The 17,155-nt window shown below is 42.2% G+C and overlaps 1 protein-coding gene and 1 long non-coding RNA gene across 3 annotated transcripts; one reads left to right on the top strand and one right to left on the bottom strand.

Moving 5' to 3' along the window:
- The first annotated feature begins 10 nt into the window (after positions 1-10).
- Positions 11-16,854, top strand: IL4R (interleukin 4 receptor). Of its 2 annotated transcripts, none has more exons than XM_075104520.1 (10): positions 11-224; positions 5,300-5,413; positions 9,279-9,420; positions 10,288-10,442; positions 11,481-11,635; positions 12,189-12,345; positions 13,139-13,238; positions 13,860-13,929; positions 14,064-14,140; positions 14,246-16,854. In XM_075104520.1, exons 2-10 carry the CDS (start codon positions 5,341-5,343, stop codon positions 16,533-16,535), a joined length of 3,219 nt encoding a protein of 1,072 aa, XP_074960621.1. In that variant the 5' UTR covers positions 11-224; positions 5,300-5,340; the 3' UTR covers positions 16,536-16,854. The 2 variants fall into 2 exon arrangements, with proteins under 2 accessions (XP_074960621.1, XP_074960620.1); XM_075104519.1 differs by lacking the exon at positions 11-224 and adding an exon at positions 1,790-1,933.
- LOC142062329 (uncharacterized) lies at positions 771-1,639 on the bottom strand. Its single transcript, XR_012662429.1, has 2 exons — positions 1,570-1,639; positions 771-944 (listed from the first exon to the last, which is right to left on the bottom strand). It is a non-coding gene; the product is annotated as an uncharacterized LOC142062329 (long non-coding RNA).
- Positions 16,855-17,155: the final 301 nt, after the last annotated feature.

The raw sequence follows: 17,155 nt of genomic DNA, 5'->3' as shown, positions 1-17,155 counted from the left end.
TGGCAGCAGCGGGCCGGGGCGTGTCCGCCCGCCGACAGCCGCTTCCGCCGGGCCGTGCCGCGGAGAGCGCTCCGCGGCGGGGCGGAGAAGGCGCACTGGGGAGCGCTGTGCCCGTGTCGGGGCAGACCCGCGGGTGCCGCGGCGCAGGGACTGCACCGGTCCGCATCGAAGCCCGGGCGCCGGAGCCCGCCGCGCCGCTCCGACCGGGAGCCGGACCAGGCAAGGTACCTGTGGCGGCTGCCCCTTCCCCCCGCCCGGCGGAAGGAGAGCCTCCCCTTTACCAGCTGCGGCCGGAGCCGCGTTCGTACTGTCCGCGCCTCGCGGCTGCGGCGGCGCTGCCGTTCTCCGGCCCACGCTGAGGGGCCCGGTGGGGCGGGGGCGGCCGGGAGGGCGCGGGGCTGGCGGTGACTCGGGGTAGGCTTCCCGTCGCTGCCGCGAAACGTCCCTCGGTCTTGTCGGGACCCCGGGCGCGGGCGGGGGGTGCGGGGGTGCCGGCAGGTGCCGGGGGCGGAGGGGCGCCGGGCGCTGCCGGAGCCCGTGAGTCGGCGGACGTTGCCGTTGGCCGAAGTATTTTCCCTTCCCTGCGGTGGTTTAGCCGAGGCGCTGCTCTGGGGACGCCGTCGGACCGCGCCGGTGCGGTGCGCGGGGGCTCGCCGGGGGCTCCCCGGGGGCTGGAGGCGCGAGTGCTGCTGCGCCGCGCCCGTGGGAGACGGCTCAGCCGGGCCGCTCCCAGCCTCAGATTTCGGTCTTTAAAAACCGCTCCCTGCGTGTACGGATTGTAACAGAATTTAAGACCCATTTATGCTAAACTCTCAGAACGGGGGGTTCGGAAACGTAGGATCAGGAGTGAGCTGTTCTAGTCTCTTTAGTCCAGACGTTTTGTGGTTTTGGTATCTTTTTTTCAACGCGTCCGAATTCAGCAGTTTCCGTAGTTTCTGTCAGTTCTAAATCAGAAAATATCCAGAGTTATCTTGCTGTTTGCAGACTATGATTTGCAGTTTGTCAGACTAGGTGACAGTACTGTATTCCTTAAAGGCCCAAATGACATGTTGTTATGCGCTTTGCTGAATTCTGTCATCTCAGTGTGAAAATACACTGGAATGAAGAAGCTTCAGCTTAAGTCATAAATAAAAATTGACCAGTTCAAGTTTTTTTAAAGAGAACCCATCTGCTCATTTTGAGAGGTTCTCATATTTATGAGGAGAGTTTATCCAGATGTGCCCTGTCCCACTCTAGAAACGCAGATATCATTTGTATGTTGCTGCATAAAATGGCATTAATTGTAAGTGTCCGAAACTGCATGAAGGATTTTGTGGAATGAGGATGCCATTGACATATTATTAAAATTACTTCATTAAAAAGGACAAAATGGAATGTCTTGTTCCTTTAAAATCCACCATTCTGAAGTTAAATTCCTTCTTTAGTTATCATATAATGTTGCAGGCAATACTGCGTTAGATAAGCAATAATATGTGTGTTACACCCTTTAACATAAAAATTGGGCCAAAGCCTTCCCACTAAAGAATCCGTAATCTAAGGACCTGGTCGTGGATTTGAGTTTCTGCTTACCCAGTGCTTCCCATGGCAGTGGTCTCAGCAAGAAGAGGTAGCGGTAGCGCAGCGGTGTATGAATCAAATAGCAAAGAAGCATGTGGGAACGGTTTACTGTTCACTGTAGGTAACGCAAAGGGCGAGCTGTGGAATTTTATCTATTGGCCCTTCACTGAGCAAAGTTGTCATCCTTAGTTATTGGAACTTCTAACTATCTCCCAGTCTGCCCTTTCATCTAAATCTCCTCCTTACTGTAGTGTACAGGACTCCCTCCTCAGCTTCCGAATTCTTGTGAAAACCCACTTTGTCTGAGACGCCTACACTTTTCACCATACACATACTTCATGTGGTTGCCTCTGGCAGTCACACTGCATGTCAAAGGGTAGGTATTATGATTTGTGTTCCTGTGGGTCTGCCATTTTGTATAAGTACTTAGGGAAAAAATCCATTAAAAGCAGTAATTAAGAAAGACGGAAATTACTCCCTTTCTTCTTTTCAAATTTTGATACAAAACCAGAACTTTTGTGTGGCTTTGCTATATACTGCTTATCTTGCTTTAGTCTGGCAGTTACAGCCAATGTTTTAAACCAGAAAGAATAATATAAGATGCACTTTAGTTTTAAAAAGAGAGTTTTAAAATACGGAGCGATCCTTTGCCTGTACAACTGCAGCAAAGGTAAATTAAGCAGTCTTATGTAGAAATCACTATTGCCTGTCTTTTGGCTGTGAGTTACTCTTTGAGCATAACAATTTTGCAAATTATGCCTGTTGATTAAATGTGACCCTAATTTATTTAGAAGCCCAGACCAGAAGTTACTATTGTTTTTCTTGATAGATTTCAATCATTTTGTATTTTTTTTTAAGAGACAAAAATGATAAATGATAAAAGCACGTAGCTTGTGCCAGTAATCACGTAGCCGCGCTTCCAGCCCCTGTAGAGATTTCTTTCATAGTTTTGGGGAAGTAATTTATGTCTTTTACACCTTACTTTCCTCAAATATATTGGTATTACTGGGTTTGCTGTGATTTTAGTGTTCTCTATATGTGTTATATACTTTTTTAAGATTGGTATTTCATTGTTTGATGTAAAGAAAAACGTAAGACCTGACAGACAGGAAAGCTACTGCAATTTTAAAATTATATCCTTTTGCATTGGATTTACTCTTATTATTACTCTTATTATTACTCTTATTATTACTCTTATTATTACTCTTATTATTACTCTTATTATTACTCTTATTATTACTCTTATTATTACTCTTATTATTACTCTTATTATTACTCTTATTATTACTCTTATTATTACTCTTATTATTACTCTTATTTTAAAAAAAAAAAGTTTGCAGTGTCATTAGAGCTACGGGTTAACTCCATTTTCATCAACATATGCAGATCTTTTCTCCTGTGGGGGAGATATTTTTGCTCTGCCATCTGCTGATTCATACATGCTTATGTGCTACAGGATTCTCTGCCAAAGTTTTAAGAGTTTCTTGGAACTCCAGTCATGCGACAGTATTACTTAACAATGGACTGGAAAGAAAACACTTCCTCTCTTGAGAATTCCAGGAAAAAGGAGGAAAAGAAAAAGGTGTTTCAGGGTTTTTTTTATGCTGGAGCAGTTTGCTCTTTTTTCCTGAACAGCAGCAGACACTTGTGTTCTTTTCAAAAAATTTATTGCTACGCATGGTCACGTTCTGTCTGTTCCCAAAATGTGAAAAGCTCAGCTCTTGAGTAATAATTTTCTTGAGCATTTATGAGAGATTTGTCTTTCAAGTATGTCCTTTATTACTGGATGAGTAGTAACTGCCTCGGAAAAGGTCTAAAAAAGAGTTTCCATTCTAATCTTCTGTTTTCACTGACAGTGCTCTTATCCCTTAACCTCTGAGACTGACATTTTCCATCTTTAATTTTTAGAAGCTTGTTTTAAAGAGTGGTCAATCATGCATGTGAGAAGGAAGAAATATAGTATCAGTAAATGTGACTTTTCTGACAAGCACAGAAACTTGGTTATGAGGTAAAAAGCTTTGGAGCTGAATCCGACATACTGAAGTAAAGACTGATCCTAAGTGAAGTACTAGTACTTCTAAATATACTGAAAGAAAAAAAAAAAATATTACATTGCTACATTTCACAATAGTTTGTGTAGATATAGTTGTCAATAAAAGGTGTGGTCTTTATAAAAAAGTGATTTTTCTGTCCCTTACTCAGCTGAGAAAGTCTGGCTGCAGCCTACCTTGTGTTTATTCAATTTGAATATTTGAAAACAAGTATTCAGCAGCTGAGCCAGAGAATGTTCCCCGTTCTGGAGAGAGGTTATTTGAGGGGATATGGCTTTGGTAGCATGCCTTTGAGGCTGCACATCCTTACACATACACAGTGCCCACATGCATACTTCCAAAAGGTCATTACATTTTTCCAAAGCTTAACAAGTTTATACCGTGGCAGAGTTGCTGATCTCTTGCGAATTCCTTCTGCCTCGTGTGCTGATGAAACTTGAACCCGTCAGAGGCGTCAAAGGTTGTTCTGCTACTTTAGTTGGAGCAGGGGGTGTTGAAGCACCACCAGCAACTAAGTTCCAAGGGTCTTTTCTGCTTCGGAATCTAACCAAACTTCTGCAGAAAGCCCAGCACCACTCTCCTGCTAAAGGAGATCTTATGTGAAGTTCTCCCCGCTTTACTCAATCACACAGAATCATGAGGTTTTGAAGACAAAAATAACGTGCCACTTAGGAGCTTTGCAGATGTCAGCAGGGAAACTGTAGCATGCAAGTAGTAAGAACACTGCATCCAGCCTGAGATAGAAAATACCGAGAGCGTGAGAGGAAGGGACGAAAGGGTGGTGTATTAACAGACAATGTGCTGCTGAACAAGTTTTATCCCTCTTTATACTGAATGCAAAGTCATGGTTATTCCATATTAGCATTACTTTAGCTACAAATCTACCCAAATTTTAAATGCATCACATACACTTCTAGTGATATGAAAGCTGGTGGCCATATCTAACCAGGAATATGATCATCCACTAAATGGCTACATTGCATCAGCAAAAGAATCTTGGGGAAATAAATTTTTTTAAATTCTTAAATTAATTTTTAAACCTGTTTTCAGTTTACTTAAGTAGCTTCGATGTGCTTAAAGAATTCACAAATGTAAAAGCTGCATAATTTTCCTTCTCTGAAGTTTTGCTGGTTCTGTCATGATTACGTATGTGTTTTACAGCATCTTTCTAATTATTTACTGGTTTAATGAATCTGCATTCTGTTGAAGCAAGGCTAGAGCTCTTTGCTAAAACCGTTTTCAGGAGGATGATATCCTTATTAGTTAGGCTGCTGGTGACAGGACTCGGTGAAAACGTTTTAGTCAATAGATCAGACACTTCATTCCTAAATTCTTTCGGTCTCAGTAGAATCATAGGGCTTTGGGGACATGCTGACTGCCAATGATTCTGGTCTAGTGCTTACCCTTTTAGTACCTCACATGCTAGCAGCTTTGCTCTTCTAGTAGCTGAAAAGAGAGGTCCGCTGCCAGTGTCAGTCTAGTATCCTCTGTATTAAAACTTGGCAGAAAAGTCTTCTAGCTCATTTGTATTGCCCTTACTCTTTTCCATTTCTCATTGTTCCATGAGCTAACTTTAGGGGGATCAGGCACTGCAGGAGATCTGAATCCTAACATCTAGCAGAGTGGTAGGAAGAACTACACCTTTAACTGGGACACTGTTGTAAGCTTATGATAATGTTTTCTGTTGGCAGAATTTTAGCACAGCTTGTCCTACTGAACCTGGCTAGTGTCAATGATGGCAAGACTCCCAAGTGCTGCACTGCATACCCTGTGGATCCTTTTCTTTTCATATATGAGAAACAAAGGTATGTTTGTCAATGTTTTAAATTATTATACTGAAATTTTCATCGATGGCATTTTCCCTTGACTAGTAGGCAACACTATTATAATTAATTAACTAATATAAAATGTGTAACTTCAAATGTCAGAAATATACAGATACTAGAATAAATTCTTAGGTTTTTTTCTTTTTATTTACCTTTTCCTTATGGGCAAGAAAAAATAGGAATTTACAGGAAGAAGAAACTGAGGTTTGGCAAGTCATCTCCCTGCGCCCCTGTTACCGAGTCTCTGTTGGACAGCTTGCTGCAGACAGGGTGCTCAGCAATAACGCAGGGACATCTCTCTGGAAATCCCATGAGAGCAGGCAGCGCTCACTCTCATTTGCTTATTTTCACAACGGCCACTGCTCGCCGTGTGGGACCTCGCGGGAGCTTTTCTCATTGAACGCAGCCTGTAGATCTGCTGTTAAAGGGCGTCTGTCAGCTTGCGTTCCCCAGCTGTGTGGAGTTATTAAGTTGTAAAACTTAGTCGATATGGAAGACATTTTGGAGGCGCTTGCTGCGAGACGTGACGTGCTCTGACCTGTGCCTGTGCGGGGGCAGGTGATTGACATGTGGTGTCCTAGGTGTTCTTCAGTGCACCGTTCTTTTGGTCTGGCAGGATGTCTAGCTGCTTTAAGTCTTAATGCTGATGGTTAGTTAATGGTTATTTTCCAAAGTTCAGCTGGCAGGGGCTGAATACGAAAATGTTTTTTTCCTTGTATCTTTTATGATATTTAATTATAAAGACAAGTTAGATATATAAAAATCACGTTTTCCAACAATTCATTTTTATTTTCTGGAAAATGAATCTTTTATTTTACTTTCTGTAGTTTTTAAGTAGTTTTGTAGTGGTCTACAGGTTGTTGGTTGTCTTGTGGGCATTTTTTTTAAAGCAAACAAAAACAGTTAAACAAAAATTAAAAATAGCCTGTCTCTAAAAAAAGATTTATTAGCTACTTTCTTATGTACTATGAAATAGTACAATTTAAATTTGAATTAATGAGAAGGATCAAGGTTTGCAAGAGTGCATTGGCTGCGTCATCTGATCTAGGTAATCCCATGTTTTCTGTCAATGATCTTTATCAAGGTTTAATTTCACAGATTTCCTTCCCCCCCACCCACCTAGTTAACTACATGTTTTAAGTTTCTTCAGTGTGGTATTCTAGTTGAGGATTAAAAAAGAAATCCAGTATTTCAGTTCCCTTTTTTAACTACACGAACTGAAAACAAACTCTGTACTGCATGTGGTTTCAGAAGGAAATTCTCAAATATCTGAGGTTTAAAAAAATATGGCGTACAGAGATGGAAAAGGGAGAAGGTCACAGGAAAAGAATACAGAAGATAATTTAATGTTCTGGAAAGGCATGAGGACACTGAAAGGAAGGATACAGCAAAGCTGCTAATCGTCATAGCATAACGCAGCAGAGCGAGCTTCGTTTAATTGAAGTATTCTTGAAAGTGAAGATCATTAACACATTGAAAAATAATGATGTTCACCTTTAAAGGGCTTAAAATGTTAGTACTTCTTTTAAAAGTGCATCTTAAAGTGTGGGAAAAAAGAAGAAACTAACAATAAAACCACAAAGGGCAACCCAATATAAACAACAGCAACAGGATAAATAGATAATGGTTCTTTTAAAACAAACGAGCAGTGTGACTGTTAGAGTATTGCAGAATTTTAATCTTGAACTTGCTGCTTTTCTGATGATTCTTGGGTTTTTTTGAAGAATCAGAGACCTTGCAGAACAAAAGGGAACTACATGTGGTGCTGCAATCCAGAAAGGATATAAGAGTGATAGTTCTTATCTACAAGATAAATATCTAGCCTTGGTAACTAAAAAAAAGAACCAAAACATTTTCTAAATATTTGAACACTAATGAAACCGTGAGCTGCAGTCAGTTCTAGGTTTATGACCAGTCAATATACCAGACAATTTAGATGATGGTTTTTATAGAACTTTTCAGTGGTTCCTTGACATTGCCATACATCCTCATTTGCCTAAGTGAGACTCACTAAGGTTGTTGAACTTAAGGGATCCAGGACTGCTTGGTCGTCAAGTTTTGCGGGAGGCCTTTTAGAAAGACAAGTGAAAGTGATGTGTGGATTTTAATGAGGGTGAAAGACCATACGCACTGATGGTAGTAAACAATTAAGTGTTTATTTGAGTCAGGTGTTTACTGAAGTACCAGAGGGTCTGGTGGTAGGTCCTGTTGTGTGTAATTTATCACGTCCACCAAAAGGTATTTGACCATCACGTTTATTACTTTTGCAGATACTGTACTGTATCAGAGTATGCAGAAGTGATGTCAGAATAAATGACACAAGTGGACTACATAAAAGTAGAGATGTAAGAAGGATCAAATGAAATTAGGTATTTTTGACAACGAAAGTTTTTGCTTGGGAGAAATAATCTGAAACTTAGGGACCCATTGGAAAGAATAAGCCCGTGAAGCAGCAGTGGCTGAAGGACAAGGGCCTTACAGGATCAGGATGTGAACTGTTGGCAACTTAATCTTGAATTTGCAATGTAAATGACAAGAATGGAGAGATAGTAATGTTCTGGGCCGTGTAAACAAATTTATTTACATATTATAGGGAGATGGAATCATGTCTTTATGTGGCCCTTGTATAAGTGCCACAGGAAACTTTCTAGCAGAATCTCTTAGGAAACTCTCAGAAAAATATCAGTTAATAAGATTCTGAAAACCAGCCAAAGCTATTCTAAACTTTTACGGGGATAGAGATGTAGAGCAGAAGAGGAGGATTTAGATCTGTACAACTTGTGAAAGAAAAGGGAGATATTTTTAATATTTACCAACAACAGAGAAGTTAAACATCAAAGAGGGCAAAGAACTGTCTGGGATGATAAAAGTATTAGCTATTTCCGACTGCTTCATTTAGAAATGATCACATTCCAGTACCACATTCGACACACTGTTAGTCCTAATAACGGCATGGCCTTACTGTCACATAGCTCCTCCTCTTCAGTTCCTTGTTTTGCTCATGTGGAGTGCATTGAAATAATGGAGGATGAGGCTGAAAGGGATACTGAGGATTGTGTATTCCATTTCTTTTTCCAGTTCTAACAAAGATATTTTGGCCATTTTTTTCTATTTTTTCTTAAATACTGCCAGTGAAAGAGATTGTAAACATGAACATTGGGAGTGCAGAGACTTTGGGCTTTTCCGTACCTTCTCAGTGCCTGGAACAATGTGACTCTCAATCTCTCCGGGTCTCCGAACACTATCATAACAACAAAAAGTGGAAGACAACAGGAAATACTGAGTGAAATTAAGACAAGGTGTAACTAGAAGAAAGCCTGTGACAGGAAGATCTTGTAGGCAGTGGGGAACTGCTCTGGGGAGGCAGAGGTCATGCATTTGGGAAGCGTAGAACCACTGAAGATAAAGCACGAGTACGTGCCTGTAGGCAGTGATCTTGGTCTGACTCTGTTAATTATCTGCTGTTTGGCTTTTGAACCTTTTGTATTTAACACACAGGATGATGGTGTTTTATAATTAAATGTTGATGTCATCTAGATAGAGCTATCAGAATCAGATTTTCTATGCTTGGAAGACTGTGTTGGATGAGCTGTGCCTTTATATTTCAATATTACTACTGCAGACCTTCTTCTTCTCCAAGACCGTAGATGTTGTCCCCAGAAAGGTGGAGACATTTGGTGACAAGCATCTCTTTCCATTTACCCAGAACATAAAAAATAACAATGCTTTCACTTAATTTATAGGGGGTTGGTAGTTCTGTTTAGATAGAGAAATGAATGTTTCTGCTTAGTCCAATTTATTATTTTGATTCTTTTTCTTCTCATTGTGTGCTGCTTCTCCCTAGTTATGGCTGGAGAACGTGTACAGGAATTTGCATGCTTCACTGACTATGACAAAGAGCTGGTTTGTCACTGGAAGGTGCCTGCACAAACAAATTGCTCCAAAGAATTCCTGCTTCACTACAGGACGGCATTTCTTCCTATGCAGTAAGTATTACATTATCATTGTTGAAACTTCATATATCCTATAGCCATTATCAGCTTTGATTCCCTTCCCCTACCATGGGTGTCTGGGACAAAATATAATCCAGATTATTCTTCCTGGCAGGAAGAAAATGGGTTGCTGCAATTAACAGCATGGTCTGGTCAGTGGTCTACTCTTCTGCAGACACCTCTGTACTCTCAGTACAGAGGAGTGATCAGGTCTTACTTGTAGGAGTGGTAGGGCGCTCCTGAGTTTACTCAACCTTCATTTCATGTGAAATTTTACCTCCTTCAGGAGAAATCTAACCTAATTTACCAGTCTGTAGCCTGTGTGAAAGGTACTCTTCCCTGGAGCTCAGGTGATTATCTCTACGTAGAGTCTGTGTGTTCAAGCACAGACTGTGTCCCAGTTCTGCAGCAAGGCCAATCATCATCTCCTACAAACGACGATGCATCCGAGCTCTCCTGTTCCTCTCCATATGATTTCACCATACAGACATCCAAATAACCTCTCTTTGTACACCGTAGTAAACCTGTTCCTATTCTAGCAAGCTGTCAGTCCATTCCTTCAGAGGTTGAAGTGTGACAAAGGGTGTTCATTTTTCCTCTTGGGACCAATTCTTAGCCTTTTTGTCAAGTTTTTTGTTTGTGCAATACAGATATCCAAGGGGTGTTTGGGGAGGGTGGGTTATTTCGGCGTTGGGGGGAGCTCAGTTTTGGTTTGGATTTGTTTGGGCTGAACGTTTCTAGGAACTGAGCTGCTTTGTCTCAGATTTGATCAGTTCTACACATTGGGAAGCCTGATTTCAGCTTCTCAAAAAATAGTGTGCCACACTCTAAACATCACGTAATTTTCTGCGTGTTTTTCAGAAATCATGTGTGTGTTCCTGAGAATGGAAAAGACAGTTTAAGGTGCACTTGCACAATGTGTCCGGATTATTTTGTGTCAGGCCTCACGTATATTCTAGCTCTACAGTTCAATGGGACTGATATGTGGAATTACAATGTTACCCCAGCCCTGGTTGGTAAGAACCTCTTTATTTTGTCACCGGGACATCTGGTTCCAGGCTTTGCAATCCTAGCTGACTCCTCATGCATGTCACTGGAACAGTTTTTCCTTATCAGAGGTGAAAAGTGCCGTGTTGGGTTAAATACAAAACCCATTTGGCTTAGAAAGCTGATCCTGGAGTAGATTCTTAAGGAAAGAGTGTAAGTAATGGGGCAAGCAGAGAATGATTCTTCCTCTAGCTGTACCATTTCAGCAGCCAGCCAGCAGCAGTTTGGAGGCCTAGACATGTCTTTAGTGCATTTTACTTGTGGCTGTAGAATTCAAGGATGAAGAGGAATGTGCTCCTTCCAGTTTCTAGAAAGACACTAGGCTATCCATTCCTGTCTCTGTCATGCTCTGATTTTTCATGCTAGTTGAATCATCCCCCTGACAGAAATTTTTACAGTAATTGCTGTTGGATTATAACAACCAGTGATAAAAAGCTAATGACTCTGCTCTTTCACAGGACAGAGTGTAAATACAGTTTATGTCTCTCTACAGGCACTTGCCACTTCAAACACTCAGAAGTCATTCACCTACCTTAGGCAGGCAATCATCTGCATCAATGAACTGGTTCTTTTCAGAATACTTGATTTTTGCTGCTGCTTATCAGCAGAGTAAGCAGGAGCCTGCATCAGTTTCTGAAGAGGCAGGTAGCCAGGACACCCTGGCTGTAGAGTTGTCAGAAGCTCTTTGCCTAGCCCATGGCACAGCGTGCTGTTGTGAGGGCACAGGTGGTTCCCCTTTTTCCAGGCTGAAAGCTGCGTCCAGTGTACCAAAAGGTTGAACCTGCAGTTTGTTCAGCCAGCTTGAGGATTCAGTGCTTGTCACGGAGTACCTTGCAGTTGCTCTGTTTTGGCCTCACAAGTATATACTTGTGCTGCAGCATGGTGAAAAGGGCTAAATGCATCGACTGTGGTGAGATTCTGGTCCGGGGTGAATGTTTGTCTCTCTGCTTCTCCATCAGTGCTTTCCCATTGCCATGTTCTCCTTAATTGTGTTTTTTAACATACAGTTAAGCCAAGGGCCCCGAAAAATCTTGCCGTTGAGAAAGCTGAAAATGGTAATTTCAATCTGAGCTGGGAGGAGAGCTACTCTCCTCTGTCCATGCTCTCTGGACAGCCGGTCATCTATGAAGTGAAATACTGGAGGAAGCAGCACCCGACAGAGGTAAGAGACAGCCAGTCTCTTAATTTTCTGTCTCTCTGGAGCTTTCAGGTTTAAAAAGTCCTCTGAAAGGCCTTGAAACCATTTCATTAATACTGGTGTAAGGGCCATAAAGGGCAAGTCCCACAGTGTTCCTGATCACACACTTGCCCCAAGGTGCTTCAGCTGGGCTTTAAAGGGCTGAAACTCTTCTGACTGGGCAGAGACTGAAAATACAATGCTGCTGTTCCCTGAACTTCATTTGCTCCTTAGACATGAGGGAGCTGGAGGCTGCTCGTGACTCTGCGGCACACTTGAGGCATTTCAGACACCCTCCTGAACAATCCAGCTCTTTAGGACTGGCCTTCTTCTGGTAGGGGAAGAACACGCATGGTCGCATGTCACAAATACTGCCCACTCGTGACAACAAAATGCAGTACCACACACAGCAGATTAGGTGTACAGTCATTCATTTGTGAAAGGTCGCTGAAACACTTAACAGTATTTTATCTAATTGCTGTCACTAACCCTTGACCTCATAAAGAAATCTAAGTGAACCTTCTCACTTTCTTTTCAGGTTTCTGTAAAAGCAATTAACTACCAGGCAAAAAGCTTTGAAATTCCTGCAAGCTCCTTGAGGAGAGGCTACGATTACATTGCAAGTGTAAGGTGTAACTATACAGAATACCCAGCCTACTGGAGTGAATGGAGTGAAGAAGTCGAATTTCACTATGGTTAAGTATTGTAACAGACAGCAGCTTGATAAAAGCATGGTATAGTTTTATAAACCATATCGTACATACCCCGCTGCTCTCCTCTCAGAGGACAGTTATGGAATCATCATCTTCATCCTTTTGAATGTATTGTGGATAGATATGTAAAGGCTTCCAAAGACACTAAACATAAAAAGGCAACTCCTGGGGACGCTAAGGAAGAGAAGACCAAGGGAAGTTGGATTATTTAGCCTTGTGAAAAAGCTGAAAGGGGCTGTGTTTATTCTCTATAAGTATTTTGTGAAGTAGACACCAGGGAAGGAGAAGAGCTATTTAAACTAAATAACAACATTGACGTAAGAGCAAGTGGATACAAATGAACAAGAGAGATTTAGGCTGCAAATTAAGCAATACTTTAACCATCAGAGGGCTGTGGGTTTATTAAAAATCTCTGAAGGGCGACAGAGAGGACAAGAAGTATAGCTGCACTACAGTGGAGATGATGATGCTATTTTAGGGACTGTGTGACGGGTTTGTCCCCGAGAGCTGATAAATGGCCTCACAGTACATGTTGGCTCCAGCTCCTAGAGCTCACAGCAACTGACTGCAGTACCTGCACTGACCTTTCAGACTTGCCACACACCATCGCCACTGGTAGCTGTGTATCTCCTGTTGTTTATCTGCCGGAGGCTTTATTTTACATCCTCTAAAGGAGCGTTTTATAAGGTGCAAAAGAAGAGCAATGAATTTGGTATTGCCAGTACTTTATATATATTTACATGTGTGTCTGCATATAAGTACGTTTATTTAACAGATTACCAAGTAACAGCTGAAGACATTCTGCAGATGGCTGTTCCCATATCCTGCATACTGATCATGGCAGTATCTGTAATTTGTTACTTCTGTTTTACCAAGTAGGTATCATCCTCCTGTTCACCAGTTTTATAGAGTAGCATTTTGCACAGATATCAATATTGCTATTGATTAGCTGAACGTCTAGTAGTACAGGAATCTACCATTTTGGTTTTTCTCAACATCTTTATCTCCCTATGAACAAACGTTTTATAAACAAGAATCACTTGCACTCTATAATTTTCTGAAGAGATAACTGAATATTCTATATTGATCTTACTAGAATGGGCTTGTTACAGCCTCCAAAACAGGCTGCAGTTATGGCGTTTGTCAGTTTTGGACCCCAGTCTTTGCTGAAGTTTCAGTAACAATCATTAAATACCTGTATTTTTTTAGACTTTTTTTTAGTGGTAATGTGAAAGTAGGACCCTATCTTCTTCGCAGATCATTTCAAACATGATAGAACAACATGTGACTGTGGTTGTGCAGAGCAGTCACGCACCAAACTTATAAACATCTTTGCGCAAGTTTAATGAAGAGCAGCATTTGGAGATGCACAGAACAAGCACTTCCTGTTGCTGCAATGCAGATGGCGAAGAGGGAGAGAAGAGCAGAAGAGGGAAGTGTACACTGATGAAGCCAAAATACAGTCAAAGCAAACAATTTTAATTCTTCCCTTGCAGAGTGAAGAAAGAATGGTGGGATCAAATCCCAAATCCAGCCAAGAGCCATTTGGTCGTAAAAAATGTCAAGGTAATTTAAAGGCTTTGCAAAAAATACCTTTCCCTGATCACCAGAAGTAGAATACAAGTGCTGTTGTCTCACTAGTGCAGGGGATACTAAATACAATTCGCATGTGTCCTAAATCTCATTTGTATCTTTATTAGTTTTCAGTTTTGTGCTACATTGATGATATTAAGTTCCCTTTCCATGACTTAAAGCAGAGTCATATGGAAAACCAAATGTAAGTAAGATAAAGGAAAAAAAAAAAACCCTCTGCTTTACAGCATAGAATAGTTTCCTGTTACATAAACATTAATTGTCCTTTCCTTTTGAATTCCAAAAACAGAAGTTGCAAGAACTGTCTGGCTCAAAGTTCGTCAAGCCAAAACTTCAAAGGAAAAGATAACATCAGAAATGTTGAGAAATCTTGCAGTTGCCACAGCAAGTCTGCAGAGTGGTTTCCAAAAGGCAGCAGTGCAGTTTTAACCCCTGAGACAATTCTGGTTGAAGAGTCTATTGAAATCTGTGAATGTTTAACAGACATTGAGGCTGAGAGCCAAGAAGACGCTAGTGACCAGTTCACCACATTTGAGCCTTGTGAGAGCAGTGTCAGTGCTTTCAGAGAGCACACGGAACACAATGATGCACTAGCTAGCATGTTTATTGAGCTCCTGGCAGATGAAAACAACATGCAGGACAATAAAGACCCAGACATCATCGCAGGTGAGAGTAAAACCTTTGAGAAACTTGAGTCAGAAAATCCATCACAGCAAAATCCAAAAGAAAGTGCAGCACAGAGCCAGCAGCCATGGGATATTTCTCACGCAGCTTCCCTTTTCACCAAAGCCTCTCAGGATGACTACAATTGTAGTACAGCCAGCAAGAAGTCAGAACAATCAGAAGAATCCTTTGAATCTGGCTATCAGAGCTCCAGCATAAATTCTGCTTCTCTGGACGCAAAAGATCTTCAACATATGGTTCATCAGAGCCTTTTTCCATGCAGTTCTAAAGGTCAGCATGACTCCTGTGTCCTGATTCAGGAGTCTCCAGATAAACCATGCTTTGGGACCAAAAAAGACGGAATAAGCAACCCTGCACACAAGAGCTTTGATACCCTTGTGCCTCCATCCATGGGGCCATGTAGTTCTGCGTATAGGAGCTTTGACACCCTTCTCTCTCCATCCGTGGAGCCCTGTGGTTCTGGCTACAAGAGCTGTGACACCCTGATGTCTCCATCCGTGGAGTCCTGTGGTTCTGGCTACAAGAGCTGTGACACCCTGATGTCTCCATCCGTGGAGCCCTGTGGTTCTGGCTACAAGAGCTTTGATGCCATGATGTCTCCATCCATGGAGCCCTGTGGTTCTACCTATAAGAGCTTTGATATTCTTGTGTCTGCATTAAAGGAACCAAGTAGCTCTGCGTATAAGAGCTTTGACACCCTGATGTCTCAGTCTATGGCTAACAGTAGCCTGGATCTGTGTTTTGAAAACATATGCTCCTCACCAGCTTTGACACAGTTTTCAGAGATACCAGAACTTCTCTGCAGAGATCAAATGTATCAATCCCCTAGCAATCAGGCATGTTACACCAACTGCAGATCACCCTGCACTGAGCCTGATTTTCCAAACACCTGTTCAGAGCATATTGATTTTCCATCTTTCTCCACACATGCAAATGACAGTGCTTCGGCTTTCCTGCCAGAGGAAGAAATACATAAGCAAGTAACATATCAAAATGTTCAAAAGAAAGCCAATATAATTTCTCGCCCCATTGGACCTCAACCATCTGGTTATCAACCTTTTGATAACGCAGTTAAATGTAATGGTACATACTGTGACAATGACAGGGAGGTTATTTCTAGGTCGCTATATGAACCCTTCATTTGTCTTTTGAACAACAACCTGCGACAAACCCCTCCAGATGCCATAATCTGTGAACCTGGCCAGAGGACAGATGACCACCTGTGTTTGATTGTACGGGGTTTTGACTGCAGCATTGTCCCAGGTTTAGCCTCTAGCAAGAATGTCACAGAGACCAGTGATGGCAACCTTTGGGTCGTCAACCCTAATGAGCTGTCTAGCGATAGCAAAGATGAAAATATGAGCAGAGATGAACAGCTGGTACATTTGTTAGAGCTAAACTCTCAATATTTTAACAGCAGAGAAAGAAGTATAAAGGGGACAAAACCTAATAGCTTTAACTCTACTGGTAAAGGAATGCAAGAGAGCAGCAGTAACAAGCTAAATACTGACTTTCACTGCCACACACGCAACCACTTGAGGAAACTTGGAAATGCGGGGGAAAATAAAGAGGTGATAAGGCATGTGGTGGGCGGGTGTGGCTCGGCAGCTAGCTTACCAGAGGAGTCGCTGGACAGCACTGCGTTAAACGTAGAAAGAAAAACTGCAGAGCCCCTGGAGCTCCTGGTCTCAGACAAGTGGTCACCTTCTCTTTTTGTGGACGATTCCTGTCCTTCTGATTCTCGCACCATTCACAGTGACGGTTCCAGACTAGCACCTGCAGTTAAAAAACGACCAGTAGAACTGTTGAGGGAAAACAACAGGAAGAATGAGAAAAAAATGAAACTTGTACAAGCCCTCGCACAGGAGGACAACTGCTACATGAAGGTAGCCTAGCCACACTTGCCAAGACTGAACCAAACCAGTCTTTGGAAATTAACTGTATGGCAAATTGAACTGTTGCTTGTTCTTCCAGTCTTGCCTGAAGTGAGGGCTGCTACAGTTCAGACCTGGATTCAGCGGGTTGTGACACTTGTGCCTGCTGCAGGGCTGGCGACCAGTATGTGATGCAGGCCCCCGGGGAACAGTAGGGGTTAGCACCTAACAATTGCAGCTACAACTCTGTCGGGGGTGAAGCTGGAGCTGAAGTTTCTCTAGCCATGATTGTTCTCTAAAAAGTGAGCAGCAGCTGCATAAAGTATGATTTCTTAGTACAGTTCCTGTGGTTATTGCCCTGGCTCCGTATGTTGCTTGGGAAGCACACAAAGGTGATGCAGAAGGTGCTGACGCACCTGGAAGTGGGCTGTAGGTGCAGGTCAAAGGGGATGTGACTGACTTGCACAGACAGCATCGCACAGCTTCCGTAAATTATTTACTGGGGGGAGGGAGGTCCGGTGTGCCTAGCCCCAGCATGGAGTATATGTTCCTACTTGCTCAGTCAAGATCTGAAATAAAGATTACTGTCATTTGGGCTTAAGCAATGCTATTATTGATGATTAGTTCCTTATACTGTAGAG

This window comes from Phalacrocorax aristotelis, chromosome 10, assembly GCF_949628215.1.
Source record: "Phalacrocorax aristotelis chromosome 10, bGulAri2.1, whole genome shotgun sequence".
In the NCBI taxonomy this organism is placed as follows: Eukaryota; Metazoa; Chordata; class Aves; order Suliformes; family Phalacrocoracidae; genus Phalacrocorax; species Phalacrocorax aristotelis.
The sequence above is the reverse complement of the archived record's forward strand: the minus strand, read 5'-3'. Positions and strand labels throughout refer to the sequence as shown.